Raw genomic sequence first — 16,027 nt, 5'->3', positions numbered from 1 at the left:
AGGTGTTGACTTGGTACATTTATATATTACAGTATGATTGTAGCATTAGCTAACACCTCCATCATGTCACATAATTATCATTTTTTCTATGTGGTGAGAATATTTAAGGTCTAGTCTCTTAGCAATTCTGAAGTATATAATACTGCCGTATTGTTAACTATAGGCACAATGCTATGATCTCTAGAACTTCTTCATGTTCTACCTGCAAGTTGTACCCTTTGACTAGCATCTCCCCAGTTCCTCCACCACCAGCCCCTGAACCACCGTCCTACTCTGTTTCTGCAAGTTCAGTCTTTTTAGATTCCACATAAAAGTGGCAGCATGCAATATTTGTCTTCCTCTGTCCGCCTTATCTCACTTAGCATACGGCCCTCAAGATCCATCCGTGTAGTTACAAATGGCAAGATTTCCTTCTTCTCACGGCTGAATTATATTGTTTTACATACATATATACATATATATGTATGGAATATATATGAATGGAATGTTGTTATATTCCCTTTTACATATATATGTGTACATCTTCTTTATCCGTGATCTGTTGATAAACACTTAGGTTGGTTTCCATATCTTGGGTAGCATGAATAATGCAACTACAGTGAACATGGGAGATCAGGTATCTTTTCTATATCCTGTTTTTATTTACTTTGGACATATATCCAGAAGTGGGATTGCTGGATCAGATGGTAATTCTATTTTTAATCTTTTGAAGAACCTCCATACTGTTTTCCGTAGTGGCTAAATCAATTTATATTCCCACCAACAGTGCATGACTATTCCCTTTTCTCCACATCCTCAACAATACTTGTTGTTTCTTGACTTTTTGCTAATAGACAATCTAACAGGTGTGAAGTGATATCCCCTTGTGGTTTAGATGTGCATTTCCCTGATAATTAGTGATGTTGAATATCTTTTCATATACCTGCTGGCCATTTGAGTGTCATCTTTGGAAAAATGCCTATTCAGTTCCTTCGCCCATTTTTTATTGGATTGTTATTTTTTGTTATTGAGTTACATGAGATCTTTATATATTTTGGAAATTAAGCCCTTTACCAGATACATGGTTTGCAAATATTTTCTCCCGTTCTGTAGGTTGCCTTTTCATTTTGGTGATTTTTTCTGTTGCTGTGCAGAAGCTCTTATAGTTAGATGTAGTCCCACTTGTTGATTTTTACTTTTGTTGTGTAAAGATGGTTTTGATCATTGCATGTGATCCCAGAAAAGGGGAAAAAGCAACATGGAGTAAAATTATGCTCAGGTGCAAATGATATCAAATGTCCTTCTTACTTCTTGGAAATAGAAGTAATGCCCCCAAACACGAAAAAAGTCCTCCCTCCTCACTACCTCAGATTTATGGGTTTACCTCGCTAGTAAATTTGCCAAAGCTTTGAGGGGGAAATGATGATGCTCAAGGATTAATCTTTATTCCGTAACAGCTCCCCCAGCACCTTGCTATAAGATCTAAATTAAGTGTTTTCCAAGGTGGCCAGTGTGAGAGGAGCAGTGTGGGATGCCATTGTTCATGCTCCCAGCCCTGCTGTGCCCGTGGGTCATGGGCCCTTCCTTCCAGGTCCACACAGCTCAGAGTCTGAAGTCCTCATTTTGTGCACAGGCATGTGCTTCTCTGCAAAGGAGAAACCAGTTTCACTGCCTCATTCTCCTCTACCCTGTGAAATTAAATAGTTTCTTGACAGTCTGTCTCTCTAGGGAGTTTGAGTGGAGGAAAAAAGAATTGGCCTCCACCTATTCAAAACTGAGTTTTAGTCCTTGGTTATGCATCCTTTTGCAAAACTTTTTTTTTTCTCTTTTCCTTTATGACATTAAGAAAATTTGTTTTGCTTAAAACTAGAATCCGTTAACTCTAGCAAAGAAAACATAACAGTTATGCAGATTTTCCCTTCTTTTTTTTTTTTTTAAAGATTTTATTTATTTATTTGACAGAGACAGCCAGCGAGAGAGGGAACACAAGCAGGGGGAGTGGGAGAGGAAGAAGCAGGCTCTTAGCGGAGGAGCCTGATGTGGGGCTCGAACCCAGAACGCCGGGATCACGCCCTGAGCCGAAGGCAGACGCTTAACCACTGCGCGACCCAGGTGCCCCCAGATTTTCCCTTCTGTATTTACAGATAAACCCCTGTGAATTATCATTGGTACCACTATGCAAGTAAGGATTCCAGTATGTAAATAGCCACTATTCACCCAGAGAGAGTGCTGTCCCTCAGTAGCTTTCTAGATTGTTTTCCTCCTCCGCTGTGTGTGTAATTCTTCGGAGTGTGCAGCTATATAGCAAAATATGACAACAGACTGCTTTTCTTACATGGAGTTGTATGCCAGGCAGCCCAGGAGTGTAGAGTAGACTCCAAACACAGTTGATGTATACTGAACATAAATACCGAACTTCTGGTATTCAGGGACACACACCGATCAGTCAGAAAAATAGAAGCAGCCTGCTCCAAATGGTATGGGTACTTATACAAGAGAAATCAGTGAGGAGTAATTTTTTTTTTTTTTTTTGCCAGAAGGAAAATGTTTATGACACAACACACACAGTTACCTCAGAAAAGCACAAAGAAGGCATTCGCCTGTGATTTTTTTTTTCTAATGAGCCAAAGGACTTAGACCACAGTGAAAAGTCCTGAAAATCTAACATAATATTTGAACTCCTTTTCCATGGTTTCAAACCACAACATTGCGCCCAACATGGCATTTCTGTATGAATTTTCCAAAATTGGATATTTAACAGTGAGAAAATGAAGGTATTCAATTCTCAAGAAGGTGATTGAATCTTTCTGCGAACTTCTGGGAAAGTTGCAGTCCTTCCTTACCTAAGGACTTCTGTCTGGTATAAAGCTGTACTGTGTGTGTGTGTGGGGGGGGGGTTCCTGAAGAAAAAAATGTAGATAAGTCCAAAAGATAATAAAACAGATACTCCTGTGGGCAATACACCAATTAAACAAATATTAAGATTTTGTTATTGCTTCAGGTCTTTGTAGAAGAAATGATCAGACAAAGTTAAAAATCCCTTCTCTTCCAGTCACATTCCCATCATTATCCCCCAGAAGCATCCAAAGTCATGGATCTACTTCATGCTTTTATTGCTTTACTATATATATTATCCCGAAATAAATAAAAGGCGTTGTTTTGTGTACGTATGAAAATTATGTTAATAATGCAGGCTATATTTAATATTTTCCATTCAATGTTATTTTACGATCTCCCCGTTGACTCCTATAGATCTAAGTTAATTTGTTTTAAGTGTTGTTTTATGTATCATCATATAAGGAGATCCCCATTTTTACTCATTCCTGGAAAGATGAAAATATGGATTGTTTCCCATGGAAGTTATTAAAAATACTGTCATTAATGTCTTTGTATGCACATGTGAAAGTGTCTCCAGTGTGTAAATATGAGAGTGAAATTTGTTAGCTGCATTTTTTGTAGCCAATATTATTCTTCAAAATGATTGTATGAGAGCTTTTTGTTTACCCACATCCTCTCTCAAAATTGGTGCCCTGTGACTTTTTAACTGTGGGGAAATTGGTTATGGAATAATTGTTTTACTTGAATTTCTCTGATTACTCGCTTTGAGCATTTATTAATCTAATTTGGGCATTTATATTTTCCTCTTCTATAAACTGCCCGCACATCTCCTTTGCTCGTTTTTCTTTAGGTTATTTGTATTTTTCAATTGTGATGTTTTACTCCTATGTTACAGATAATAATCCTTTGTATCTTCTAGTCCTGTTCTCATTTTTCACTTTATTTATGTTATCCTTATTTGTTCAAAGGTTTTTGATAAATTAGACTATATCGAAAGTAATATTTTCCTTGTTGGCTTAGTCTCATAAGAAATCCTTTTCCTGCCCTGAAACTATAAAAGCATTTTTCTGTATTTTCTTGTCAGAGTTTTATAATTGTAACATCTATCCCTAATTCGTCTGAAGTTTATTCACGTGTGTGTGTTATAGCTTAGAGAGGTAATTTTTTTTCATGTTTATATCAAATTGTATCAATACCAGGTATTAAATTTCTTTTGAATGATAATGGAAGTGTCCTCTAATTTAAGCCATGATTACATATATGCCTGTGTCTGTGTCTCAGCTCTTTACAAATTCCTTCCCACTGATTTACTTACGTATTTCCGTACCAGTTATGACATACTGTCATTATTGTTTCATATTAGTGATATGATATCCCTACTTGTTCTTGTTGTCAGAAATACCTTGGTTTATTTCTGCCCTTTTGTTCTTCGACATAGACTCCGGAATCCTTTTGTTGAGTTCCATTAATGATTCAATTAGAATTTTTACTGCAGTCATATTGAGTTTATAGAATAATTTGGGACAGTTAGCATTTTGAAGCTATCCCATTTTCCCACTTGAGAAAATAACCTGTCTCTATCCAGGTTTATTTTGTATTTTTTGATAAAGTTTTTTAATATTTTCAAAAAGCTCTTGCACAACTTTTGTTAGAAATATTGCCAGTTGTTTTTTTCATTTTTGTTATTCATTTGAATGATGCCTTTCTTTCTTTGATATATTCTAATTAGTTATTGGTAGTATATTAGAAATATATTGATTTTTTTTAAGCTTGACCTGGTATCCTTCATGAACTATCTCTGATAACTTCATTGAGTCTCTTGGAATTTCTTTGTAGACAACCATATCACTCGTAAATTTTAAAATTTGTGTTTTCCTTTCCAACCCTTGTTTACTTTTTCTTGTTTTATTGCATTGGCTAGGAAATTAATAATTTTCAGTGTTGGGTGTGATAGAGTTTATTGTCCTTTTCTTGTCATTAATGAAGTTGCTTGTAAAATTCACCACTCAACAAACATTTTTGTGTTATCTACTGTGTACCAGGCATCGCTACAATGAGTGAAATAGACAAAATTCTCTACCTTCGTGGAACTTATTTTCTAGTTGGTTAGACAAACAAGGGTGGATAGGTTACACTTGGGGTGGAGTAAGGGAGGTGTGATTTTTTTTTTTTTTTAAGATTTTATTTATTTATTCGACAGAGATAGAGACAGCCAGCGAGAGAGGGAACACAAGCAGGGGGAGTGGGAGAGGAAGAAGCAGGCTCATAGCGGAGGAGCCTGATGTGGGGCTCGATCCCATAACGCCTGGATCACACCCTGAGCCAAAGGCAGACGCTTAACCACTGTGCCACCCAGGCACCCCGGGAGGTGTGATTTTAAATAAGATAGCAGGGAAGGTTCTACTGAGAATGTAACATATGAGTAAGGATAAAGTCAAGCACTGAGTGGAGAACAGCCAGTGCAAAGGCCCTGACACATGATTGTACCAGGCATGGTTGAGGAACAGGAAGGAGGCCATTGTGGTTAAACAGAGTACGTGAGAAGGAGAGAAAAGGACATGCATTCAGAGAAGTGATGAAGGACAAGATTGCAAAAACGTTGGCTTTGACTCTGAGTAAAATGTGAAGCTGCTGGAAGATTTAGAGTGAATTTGGGTGGAAGAATCTTTGCTGAAGTCCTCTACTTATGTTTTAATAGAATCACTTTGGCTGCTGTGTTGAAACTAGAACAGAATGGAATAGGAAGAGAGGAGATGAGGTGAGGAGTAGTGAAAACAGAAGGGAGTGGAAGGGAACAGTAAAGAGGACTTGCATTTGCTGATCTGCTGTTGTGAGTTCTGAATGAAAGAGAAGAGTCCGGGATGATTCCACAGGTTTTTGCTTTTTTTCCCCGCTTGGCCTGAATAATTAGATAAGGCTTTTCATGGAAAGTGGAAGAATTGTGGGAGGAACAGGTTGGTGGAGGAGGGAAGAGTGCCAGATTGCAACATGTGTCTGAGATGGCAAGTTGAGAAAGCCAAGGGGGGAGATATCAGGTAGGTAGTTAGATAGATGAGTCCTGAATTTGGGAAAATCATCTTTACTGGACTTGTAAATTTGAGAACTCTGAACAGGAAACAGGTAGGTCCGGTAAAAGTCTCAATGAGGTCATCAAAGAAAATGGCAGAGAAGAGTTCTAGGGACAGAGTATTGTGGCCAACCAAAATTTGGAGGTGAGAGAGGTGAAAAGGAAAGAATAAAATAGACTGAGAAGTGACTCATGAGATAGAAAGCGAACAGGTGAGTATGGTGCCCAGGAAGGCAGGAGAAGAAAGCATTTCAGAGAGGATGGAGTGATCACTGTGTCACAGGTCCTGTGTGGCGTGGAGATTTTGATAAAAGTTCTCTTAGATTGAACAATCTGGGGACATTGTGATACATATAAAAACAGTGTTAGTGGAAGGAAGGGCAACCCTTCCATTTCCCTAATTTATGCAGTCTTAAATTTATTTCTAGACTGTTCTAAACAGAGAATCATGGGATTTTACTTTAGCCAGTCGTTAATTAAGTCCAACATCATATTTTATCAATTTCGGCACTTAATTATGTCTTATATTTCAGTCCTTCCCTCTGACTTTGTTTTCTTCTGACTGAAGTAGATTATATAACTGATAACCTTTTAACTAGAAATGCTACAAGAATATATAAGCATTGGCCCATGAAAATTCTTTAACTACTTCCCTTATGTGAACACAGAAAAAAAATTTAATACATATTTTGTTCTCCAATTTAAAAAAAAAATCAGTGCTTGAAACGTAATTTTTAAAGCATGAGCTCACAATACCAAAATAACCCAAAGTACATTATGGTTTTAATAAGTATTGCTCTCAGTCACACATGACATTGTATGTATATGATTTACTTATATTGCGTATTTATGAAAAACATCATGCAGTAGGTTTCATTTCTTTTTCTATGAGGTCGTGCTATATTTGACCTTATTCTACTCAAACACAGCTTTATTTTTTTTTTATCCTCAGCAAAGTCCTAGGTCACCTATCAATAGGTGACAACTCAGCTGGCCTGCTTCGTAAGGTCACAGGCAGTGCATCCTGGTCCCCAATATTTTTCTCATTTGCCGTGATACTGACATTCCACCAAAGTAATGTCCCTGGATTTGATGACTTTTTATCTTTCCACAATTATCTACTGAGTGAAAATGAATCTGGGGTGGTGGAGGGAAGGGACGTGTTACCTTTGCAACAGGGACTCCCAGCAGAGAAAATGGCACTTTGCCAATGTGATCAAGATTTGGCCCCTGGAGGGTGAGTCAGACTTAGCAAGAAGGAGGTGCAATGTCTTATAAGAAGCTGAGAGAACACCAGAAACAAACTTGGTCTTCCTCACAATGTTACAAAGTTAGAAACCCTGCAAGCTGATTTGTAAAATTCGGTGAACCTCACTGTATGTAAACACCAGGGAGAAACAGGTTATGGACCCCCCACTACAGTCATTTAAAGGTGTTTGCCAAGGAAAGCAGATGAAACCATTCTTGAGTAAAGACAGAAGGTAAACATAAATGTTCAAATCTTGTCTCATGTACCTGCGGGCTTGACTTTGATTACGTGGCAACGTCGTTATGATCATTTTATGTAGCAGATAGCAGTAGAAGTTTGTCCCTCAAGTTTTTAAGATAGTCTCCTAAAAATTTTTTCTTGAGAATTTTTAATATGACTGCTCAAGCTACTCATTTTTTTTTAATCTTCATTTATCTCCCATCCCAATTCTGTTCCCTTCAGCAGTGGCAACATGCCTTTCTTTTAATTTTTTCATACCTTCTGTTTTCTCTCTTCTCAGCCAGTTGGGTACGAAAGTAGCTGAAATGCGAAAAAGACAGCAGTCGCAAAATGAAGGAACGCCTGCTGTGTCTCAAGGGCCTGGAAACCAGAGACCCAACAACACGTGTTGCTTCTGCTGGTGCTGTTGCTGCAGCTGCTCCTGGTATGTCGCTCTCTCTGTGGGACCCCACCCCTGCGCTAGCTGGGGACTAACTAGAGTGAATTTGCAGCTTCGTCCTTGGGATCCTGGAAGCTTCTCAGTCGGTCTCCTTTTCCTCCCTTACAAGTAGGACTCATTGGAGACCATCCCTGGGAATAGACTATTTCCCCAGAACCTACGTTTAAATTGAGAGTAAGGTAAACAGTGAAAACTTATTTCATATCCTGTTTTTCTCCGTCCATGCTTCTTAAAGAGATGGGTAAAAATAAGATTATGGTTATAGACTTGTTTAACCATAAACAATATTCTCCGGTGTTCCAGAAGGTACAGGAACGTTGAGATGATATGCGGCAGTACTGTACATCATAGTCGATGTTGTGTTTTAGTTGTATGCTGTTCCGCAGGATGTTGATAATTCAGTCACCGAGCCACAGAGCTATGAGTCAGGGAGGCCCTCTCAGCCAGCTGCCTGATAAAGGACAGAGAAAGAAGTGCCACAGGCCCATGTCCACAGATCTGAAAGGCCAGGGGCTATGATGGGTATGAAGGCCAAGTCAGCCAAGTAAAATCTCCGAACTAAGAGCCAGACAGCCTGCTTTTCTTTGCGATTTTATCACTGGCAGGTTCTGTGACATCATCCAAAGCTTTAAACTCTGCTTTTTGGTTTCCTCATTGGCAAAATGATGAAGTTAGACAAGCTGATTCCCAAGGTCCTGTCTAGTACTAAAAGTCCGTGATTCAGGCACCTCAGAAAACCTGCTCCAGTTCCAAATTCCCCAGGTGCCTTCCAATAAGAAAATCAGCCAGACCCTGAGTCCTAAGATTTACGTGGATGAGATTCCCCAGGGGGAGGCTAGACTTAATGGAACTTTCCATAGAATGGTAAGTTTGGGGGTCCTTTAAGATCCAGTTCACAAGTGGATCTTCTGGATTAGTAGTGGTCTTCTGGATCTCCCCGACTTATGTCAAGGCTCTGAAGAAAGGCCCAAATGCTCGAATCACCTTCTGGTATATGATCCCTACAGTTTCCTGACATCCTTTGAGGTTATTCGTATGATATGGTGGCATAATATTCTGTCATCGTGGCCAAAATAGATGAAACTTGTTATGCTTTCGTGGTAGCCTTGGTGTCGAACAAGCTCTGTCCCTTCTAGCAAACTTTATTTCCAGAAAACTGTCAGACATTTTAGTAATTTGGAAGGTTTGGTTTTTATAAATATCAAAATTTCCTCCAGATGATGATTCTTTGTTAAGGAAAGTCTTTTATTTTTAAGCCTTAACTATTTCAGATGGAGGAAATGCTTCAATAAAATTGTATATATTTTTTTCATGTATCTAGCTCTGGTCTGAATCCATGGAGTAGAGTGTAGTGACTTAATATGGTGGCTTGGAAGTCAGACTACCTGAGTTCAAGTCTTGTCCTCATCATCACTGCTTGACTTTCAACAGGCTACTTAACGTCCTCAAATTCCTCATATATCAAATTATAATAATAAGAATCCCTACTTCATAAGGTTGTTGTAAACATTAAATGAAATAAAATACATACAAGCTGAAAACAGTGCCTGACATGTAGTATGCATTTAAGAATTAGCTCACTGGGGCGCCTGGGTAGCGCAGTCGTTAAGCGTCTGCCTTCGGCTCAGGGTGTGATCCTGGCGGTCTGGGATCGAGCCCCACATCAGGCTCCTCTGCTGGGAGCCTGCTTCTTCCTCTCCCACTCCCCCTGCTTGTATTCCCCCTCTCGCTGGCTGTCTCTCTCTGTCAAATAAATAAATAAAATCTTAAAAAAAAAAAAAAAAAGAATTAGCTCACTGGCGGGGGCAGGGTGCACCGGGGTGGCTCAGTTGGTTAAGGGTCCTACTCTTGGTTTCAGCTCAGGTCGTGATGTCAGGGTTGTGAGACTGAGCCCTGCATCACGCTCTGCACTCAGCAGAGAGTCTGCTTGGGACTCTCTCTCCCTCTCCCTCTGCACCCCCACACCTCTGCCTTCGTGCTCCTGTCCTCTGTCTCTTGTGCTTTCTGTCTCTCTCTCGCATTAGCTCACTGGGTTATAGAACACTTCATATTGGAAAAAATAAAATCCCCGTAAAGAGGAGCTGGCTTGAAATAATGTATATACATTTTTCAAAGATCTGCTTAGGGATATATTATAAAAACTAATCTTAGAAAGGAAAGCTATTTTATTTTGGATTCTCTATAGGACATTGCAAATATATTGTTACATAGTGTTGAAGATTATATTTCTGTTTCTCATTTGCACTATGCCATGTTCCAGAAATCAGTATATGATTTTCTTTACCTGCCAAAATTTATTTCTGAATTGCTTCAGGATTATAACACCAAAACAGACACGATACTGAAGTTTTGTTGCACTATATTCATTTGCTGTCAAACAGCTATTTGGTGAGATTTGCATTTTTTTCTCTCCTACATATGTTTAGTGAGACTGGCTTTTGTAAAGCGCACACTGAATAACAAAACATCCCACATAAGCTCGTGGGCATCAAACTGTCACAGAACACAGACTATGGATGGAAACAAAACAGCCCCTGGAAGCTGCACTAACCCCCCACACCTCTAAGGTGACGCCGATTTGAGCTCAAACACTTGGCGCATTGGATGAGGCTCTGAGTTCTAGACTCAAGTGTCATTGTCAAGAACTGTGTTTGTTAGCAAGGAGTCATGCATGCCTGCGTCTAAGCCATAAAACACACAGTGTATAAATTTATAAGTCTTCCATAAGTGATAAATCATAGGTAATTTCTAATGTAAACAACTTGAAAAAAAAAGTTACATTGCCCTAACTATGAATTCTAATTCTGTCATCTCGTTGCAAATGAGAATCTCAATACATGCATCTTGAAAACATTATTTTTATATTTTGAGTTTAAGAAAAAAAATTTTTAAAGCCTTATTAGAGTGGAAAAACAAAAGAAATAAATGTTCTTCAAATTTTCCAGGCTAGGTCAGAGGAGCAGAACAGAAAGAAACACTAAAAAAATGTTAATTTGGGGACCAAAATAAAGTTAGAAATCAAAATATGAAGTAACTGTCATTTGTAAAAAGGAGCAGTTGTCACGTAGCTGATTTCTCCTCCTTTTAAGGAAATAGAATGCTAGGAAAGTAAGTTTCTATGTCTAGTAATAAATACAAATGCCTCACCCTAGCCTTACACGTTATAGACTTTTTCAACAATATAGTATTTCCCTGAAATTTGCATTTCTCCTTCATATTTCAGCATCAGCTCCTCTCACATATTTAAACTTATTCCTGTCTTAATAAAATTACCACTGTGCTTTGGGGGCAGGGAAATGATACAGAGATTAAGTACAAAACTGCTGAATATTTCCACAGTTTCCTTCCAACGTCTAAAAAGTTGGGCCTGAATCCCTAACGACTTGTTAAGCCCATCTGTTCTCTGTCCCTTTCAAGGACCCACTTCTGTCCCCAAATCNNNNTCTTTCCCTTCTCTCCCCACAGCCTTCCATTTCAAGAGGAGAAGACAAGGGACTGTGGTTCAGAGCATGGGTGCTGTGTAACAGGTCTGAGTTTGGGCCATAAAATGAACCATGTATAAATTTGCTAGTCCTTCTATGCCTGGGACTAAAGCTGTTCCTGACCAGGAAGACAGAGTTTTGTCAAGACCACTTGTCTAAAGGTTCAGGGTTGCCACTGTGAAAACTTAATGTTACTCTGACATCAAGATTCAAACAGAGGTAGTTAACTCTCTTCCCTTTTCTTGATGAGAATGAAATCTTTGAATGATGTGGGCCCCTACCAAACTGCCATCTCCAGGACAGTAGGGGACAGTGAGGACATTCACACACGTGCACTTGAGATGACACATGTGATGGGGATTGCAAAGTAGAAACCGCCGTGGGCTCCCGAAAGCAAGGTGCCTCCAGGAGATGCAAAGGTAGAGCTTTCAAAATTTATGTCAAGCCTAAAGGCTAATTTCCAAATCGTCCTACAAACCTTCTTCTAACGTCAGAGCTTATGTTAAAATAACCCAGATTGTTTTTCTTTTTCAAAGAAGTCTTTAGGTGCTAATCCATCCCTTTTTAATTTCTTGTTGCTCCTGGCTGTGTCCTGTCAAGCAAGACAGATTGCCATGTTCAACCATAAAAACTTAGAACTCAAGACACTTCAGCTCTCATCTCTCCAGAATGTTCCCATTGACTGCTCATGCCACCTGGTGGGAGTGAGGGGATGGCTCGAGGGGAGTCCGCTTGCAGTTTCCAAGGGAATGGCTCTGTCTTTAGCTATTTTATGTATTAGACTTAGGTTTAAGCTTTAAAAAAAAATTCATTTATTTGAGAGAGAGGGAGAGAGGGGTGGGGGAGGGGCAGAGGAAGAGGGAGAGAGAATCTTAAGCAGACTCTGCCTGGGGCCTGATGCGGGAATCAATCTCAGGACCCTGAGATCACTACGTGAGCCAAAACCAAGAGTCGGACACTTAACTGACTGCACCACCCAGGCTGCCCAAGCTGTTGGCTGGAAGATAAAATGGCCTTGTTAAAGACACTACTGTCTGGAAAATGCTGTGTCTAATGTTCCAGATAAGGAAACTGAAGGCTTGCCTACTTTCACGAAGCTCGTTAGTGACAGCAGTGAGGCCAAAATGAAAGTCTCTTAATATCCAGGCCATTGTTTTGTCCACTTGAAGATGACACTTCCAAACTTTTCATTTCCAGTTTTGAGATGAACCATTTCCAAAGCTTCTTAGTTTTCAAAATGAAGCCACAGTCTCATGCACTACTGGGCATTGCCTACAAGATTGGCCCACTGCGTTGGCTGTTCTTCATTCTCCTCGGGAGAAATTGTCTCACAGACTGAAATTAGCTAGCCCTGTGAGAGCTGAAATTCTCTCCCTTTTGGACATGTGACTTCCCAGACCATGGGACAGATCCCGACTAAGTAAAGGTTAAGCATGTCATAAATATGCGTTCGGCTGCCCCCTCTCTCCATTCTTAACAAGTACCCCAGTTTCTGTAATTCAAAACAGTGCAAAAATCATGTCCTATTTTATCCTCTGATGCTGTCACGCTTTAGCTGTCTGCCAGTGAAAATACTACAACGCATGCTTTAAACACCAAAGGTTATTTTTCAAAAGGGAAAACAAAATCCGCGTCTTCTCCATGGTGAAGAAACCAACCCCTGGAAATAAATCCGCTAACACTATACAAGGTAAATCATTTCATCTGAGGCACCAGTCATAAACACTTTACCTGTCAGGCTCAGAGACTTGATTCATCTCACAAGGGAGCGTAAGTTACGTGCCTACGACTTCCGAAGTACTTGTAACCAGATCATCATAAGTATCACTTGCAAGCACTTCTGGGGTTTTGAAACTCATCTCACCATGGCATGGGTGAATTTCCTCAATAGGTTCTATGACTTACATAGACCTAAAACTCAGACAATCAAAAGCCATCTGCTAAAATGAACCCTAGTTTCCCAGGCCATATCCACAAAATCAAAAAGTGGACACGAGGATCATGGACCTTCTATAATGCCACACATTTGTTAATTCTCTCATTTACAGCTTATTGAATGCCTCCTATTGCCTGGTACAGTTGTACTTCATTGGCTTTCACCAGATTCTCCTCTGCATCGACAGAGAATAAATTCTCAATAAGCAGTTGAATCCAGAGACGTCACCCTCTAGAAAGCTTGGTATTCAAGCTGTCTCTGCCAAGTCTGTGTTATTTATGACCAGAGGACTATCTATTGGAAGCTGCCAGAATTAGAATGCCTTGATCCTTCTGCATCAAAGGCATACCACTGCTAGTCTTTTTGACTCTGTGTTTACCATAAAATTGTTTGAGTCTCCCATGGTGGTGTTTAGATCATCAGTGGAAAGATGGATATGCATAAAACAAAATAATAGATGAAAATGTTATGCCCAGTCTCATTTAGAAGAATAGGAAGAATGAGCCAGAGAAGGGCTGGAGAAAGAAAGTTGAAATTAATTCAAGTCAAAAGGAGGCAAGGGGGCAGCTTAGAAGGAAAGGCATCTCACAGCCAGCAGATTTGGTGAGGAACCAAGGAAGTGTCCTGCTGGGTGCTGGGGAAACCTGTGGCATGATTCCCCTGAGGTGCGTCTGTGGCGTGAGGAGCCTGGTAAGGAATCCCAGAGCTGTAAGAGGATACAAACAGGCAGAGAAGGGGAAAGTCAGGTGGCATAAGCCTCACAGAATGTGGAAAAGGAATGCCGCCCCCACCTTGCCCTGTGGGGAGTGTGGGAGGAGCTGCCTGAGAGACGCCATCAGAGAGCTGGGTGCCAGGTAGGGCCAGAGAGGGAATGTGGGCTACAGAGGGCCGAGAACACAGGAAGTGAGTTTGACATGGAAAGGGAGTTCCAAAGAAACAGGGAGTATTCTCAGAGTGGGAGAGAGAGGAGCCTCACTCTTGAAAAGAAGCCCAAGGCTGATCGGAGGAAAGATACTGTAGGTATAGAGGTTGGGAGTGCCTCTGGGACAGGGCCCTGCATGGGCACGTGAGCGGGGCATGCTGGCCCACAGACCCCAGTTGACTTCAAGTCATTTCAGGGTCAGACTCAGAGAGCATCTCTGGAATCTCTGCTGACTCCCTCTATGTGGTGATATGGTGAGGGCCATCTGGGTCTAGATGGGCCAGGGTGTGGCAGACGTCTAAGATGACCTTGGCATTGGCCTGGTGCTGGTCATACCCGTGGCCATGCCTCCCTCTGCCCTGAACAAAGCTGAGCACATGGAGGGCCAGTTTGACTCCCCAGCTCACTCTACTGCTTTGCATACTAGTGATTCTCCTTCTGTTTAACATATGTTTTTGTTTTGGGAGTTAATACCTTTAAAATTTATTATGTGGATTTTATAGTTGAATTCATAAAAGTTCATATTGCTCAACTGGCACTGAACATTTCTGTAAACATATACTAAAGTTTCATACTTTAAAATAGCCAAAAATAAGTTGGCTTGTAACATATTATTTGACACATAGTAGGTGTTTAATTAATACTAAGGTGTTAAATGGATGACTGAATTTAGATTTTCTGTTTGAGTCCACTTTATAAAATAAAAAATTTGTGTCACAAAAATTATTTTAAAAAATAACAAGCATAGTCTCAGACCTTGGTATAATTATGTGGCAGGTGATGCTTCTTAGGCACCAGATTTCTTCTTAAGTAGTGTCTTCCTTTGTTCTCCCCTGTGTGCACGTGTGTGTGTGTGTGTGTGTGTGTGCGCGCGTGTGCGTGTGTGTTAGCAGGAATAGTAGTAGTATATTAGTAATCCTAGCAGTAATTAGCCGTAGCGAGGGGCAAGGGTTCTGGGAGAGAGCACTAAAATCTCTTTAGTATCACTGGGGTACAAAGTCAAGAAGGACAAAATCGAAGGCTGAAGAGATGGGCAGTGACGAGCAATAAAATGCCTGTAGAACCATATTAAGGAGTTAGGACTTCATGCTGTTTGGGGTAAAAGACGTGATTGAAGATTATTAAATGAGGAGGAGACAAAGCCCATTGTATGTTTTAAGTATATCCTTCTGGAGGCAGTGGAAAGTATGTGGGAGGACAAGACAAAAAACAAGGAGAATATTAGGAGATTTTGTAGTAGCCTCAGTGGGAGATGTTGGGGGCCCTAAATAAAGCGATGATAGAAGGAACGGAGAGATTACCTACTCAAGAGACACTGGATGTGGTCAAGAATTTGCAGTAGATGAGAAAGAGGAGGGGAGGATACCTCCACTCCACGGTGCTTGCTCCCATGGCCAGGTTGATGGCAGCCCCATCAAACGAGAGGACACGGCAGTAGGAGGTTGTTTAGGGCAGGACAGGTGGTGAGCTGGACTTGCTTTGTTTAAGGCCCCCAAGAGTTAGCTGTGGGATGAAGCTGGGAGCGAAGGACAGACACCTCAGGAAGCCAGGAGAGGAGCTTCACGAAGAAGGGAATGACCGATGTTGCCAGTACCCAGTACACCAGGGAGGTCCACCGTGACAAAAATTGTAGAACATCTTGTCACCTGGCCAGCTGGAAGCTTCTCGGTGAGGTCTGTGAGAATCAAGCTTCTCTTTAAAGTGCACAAGGAAGGGGCGCCTGGGTGGCACAGTCTGTTAAGCATCATCCAACTCTTGGTTTCAGCTCAGGTCATGATCTCAGGGTCATGAGATCGAGCCCTGCATCGGGCTCCATGCTCAGTGCAGAGTCTGCTTGGGATTCTGTCTCTCCCTCTCCCTTTGTACACCCCCCCC

General features: G+C 40.7%; 1 protein-coding gene across 1 annotated transcript in view; it reads left to right on the top strand.

The window, feature by feature from the left end:
- The window catches only part of RGS17 (regulator of G protein signaling 17), a 93,470-nt gene that overhangs the window by 56,390 nt on the left and 21,053 nt on the right, over window positions 1-16,027 (top strand). Inside the window, exon 2 of the mRNA XM_008688534.2 lies at window positions 7,654-7,797. Within this exon, the coding sequence (XP_008686756.1) occupies window positions 7,679-7,797 (119 nt within the window). The 5' untranslated portion in view covers window positions 7,654-7,678. The remainder of the gene's footprint in view (window positions 1-7,653; window positions 7,798-16,027) is intronic.

Source organism: Ursus maritimus, unplaced genomic scaffold, assembly GCF_017311325.1.
Source record: "Ursus maritimus isolate PB19 unplaced genomic scaffold, ASM1731132v1 scaffold_13, whole genome shotgun sequence".
Lineage (NCBI taxonomy): Eukaryota > Metazoa > Chordata > Mammalia > Carnivora > Ursidae > Ursus > Ursus maritimus.
This window is presented reverse-complemented; position numbering and strand designations above follow the sequence as displayed.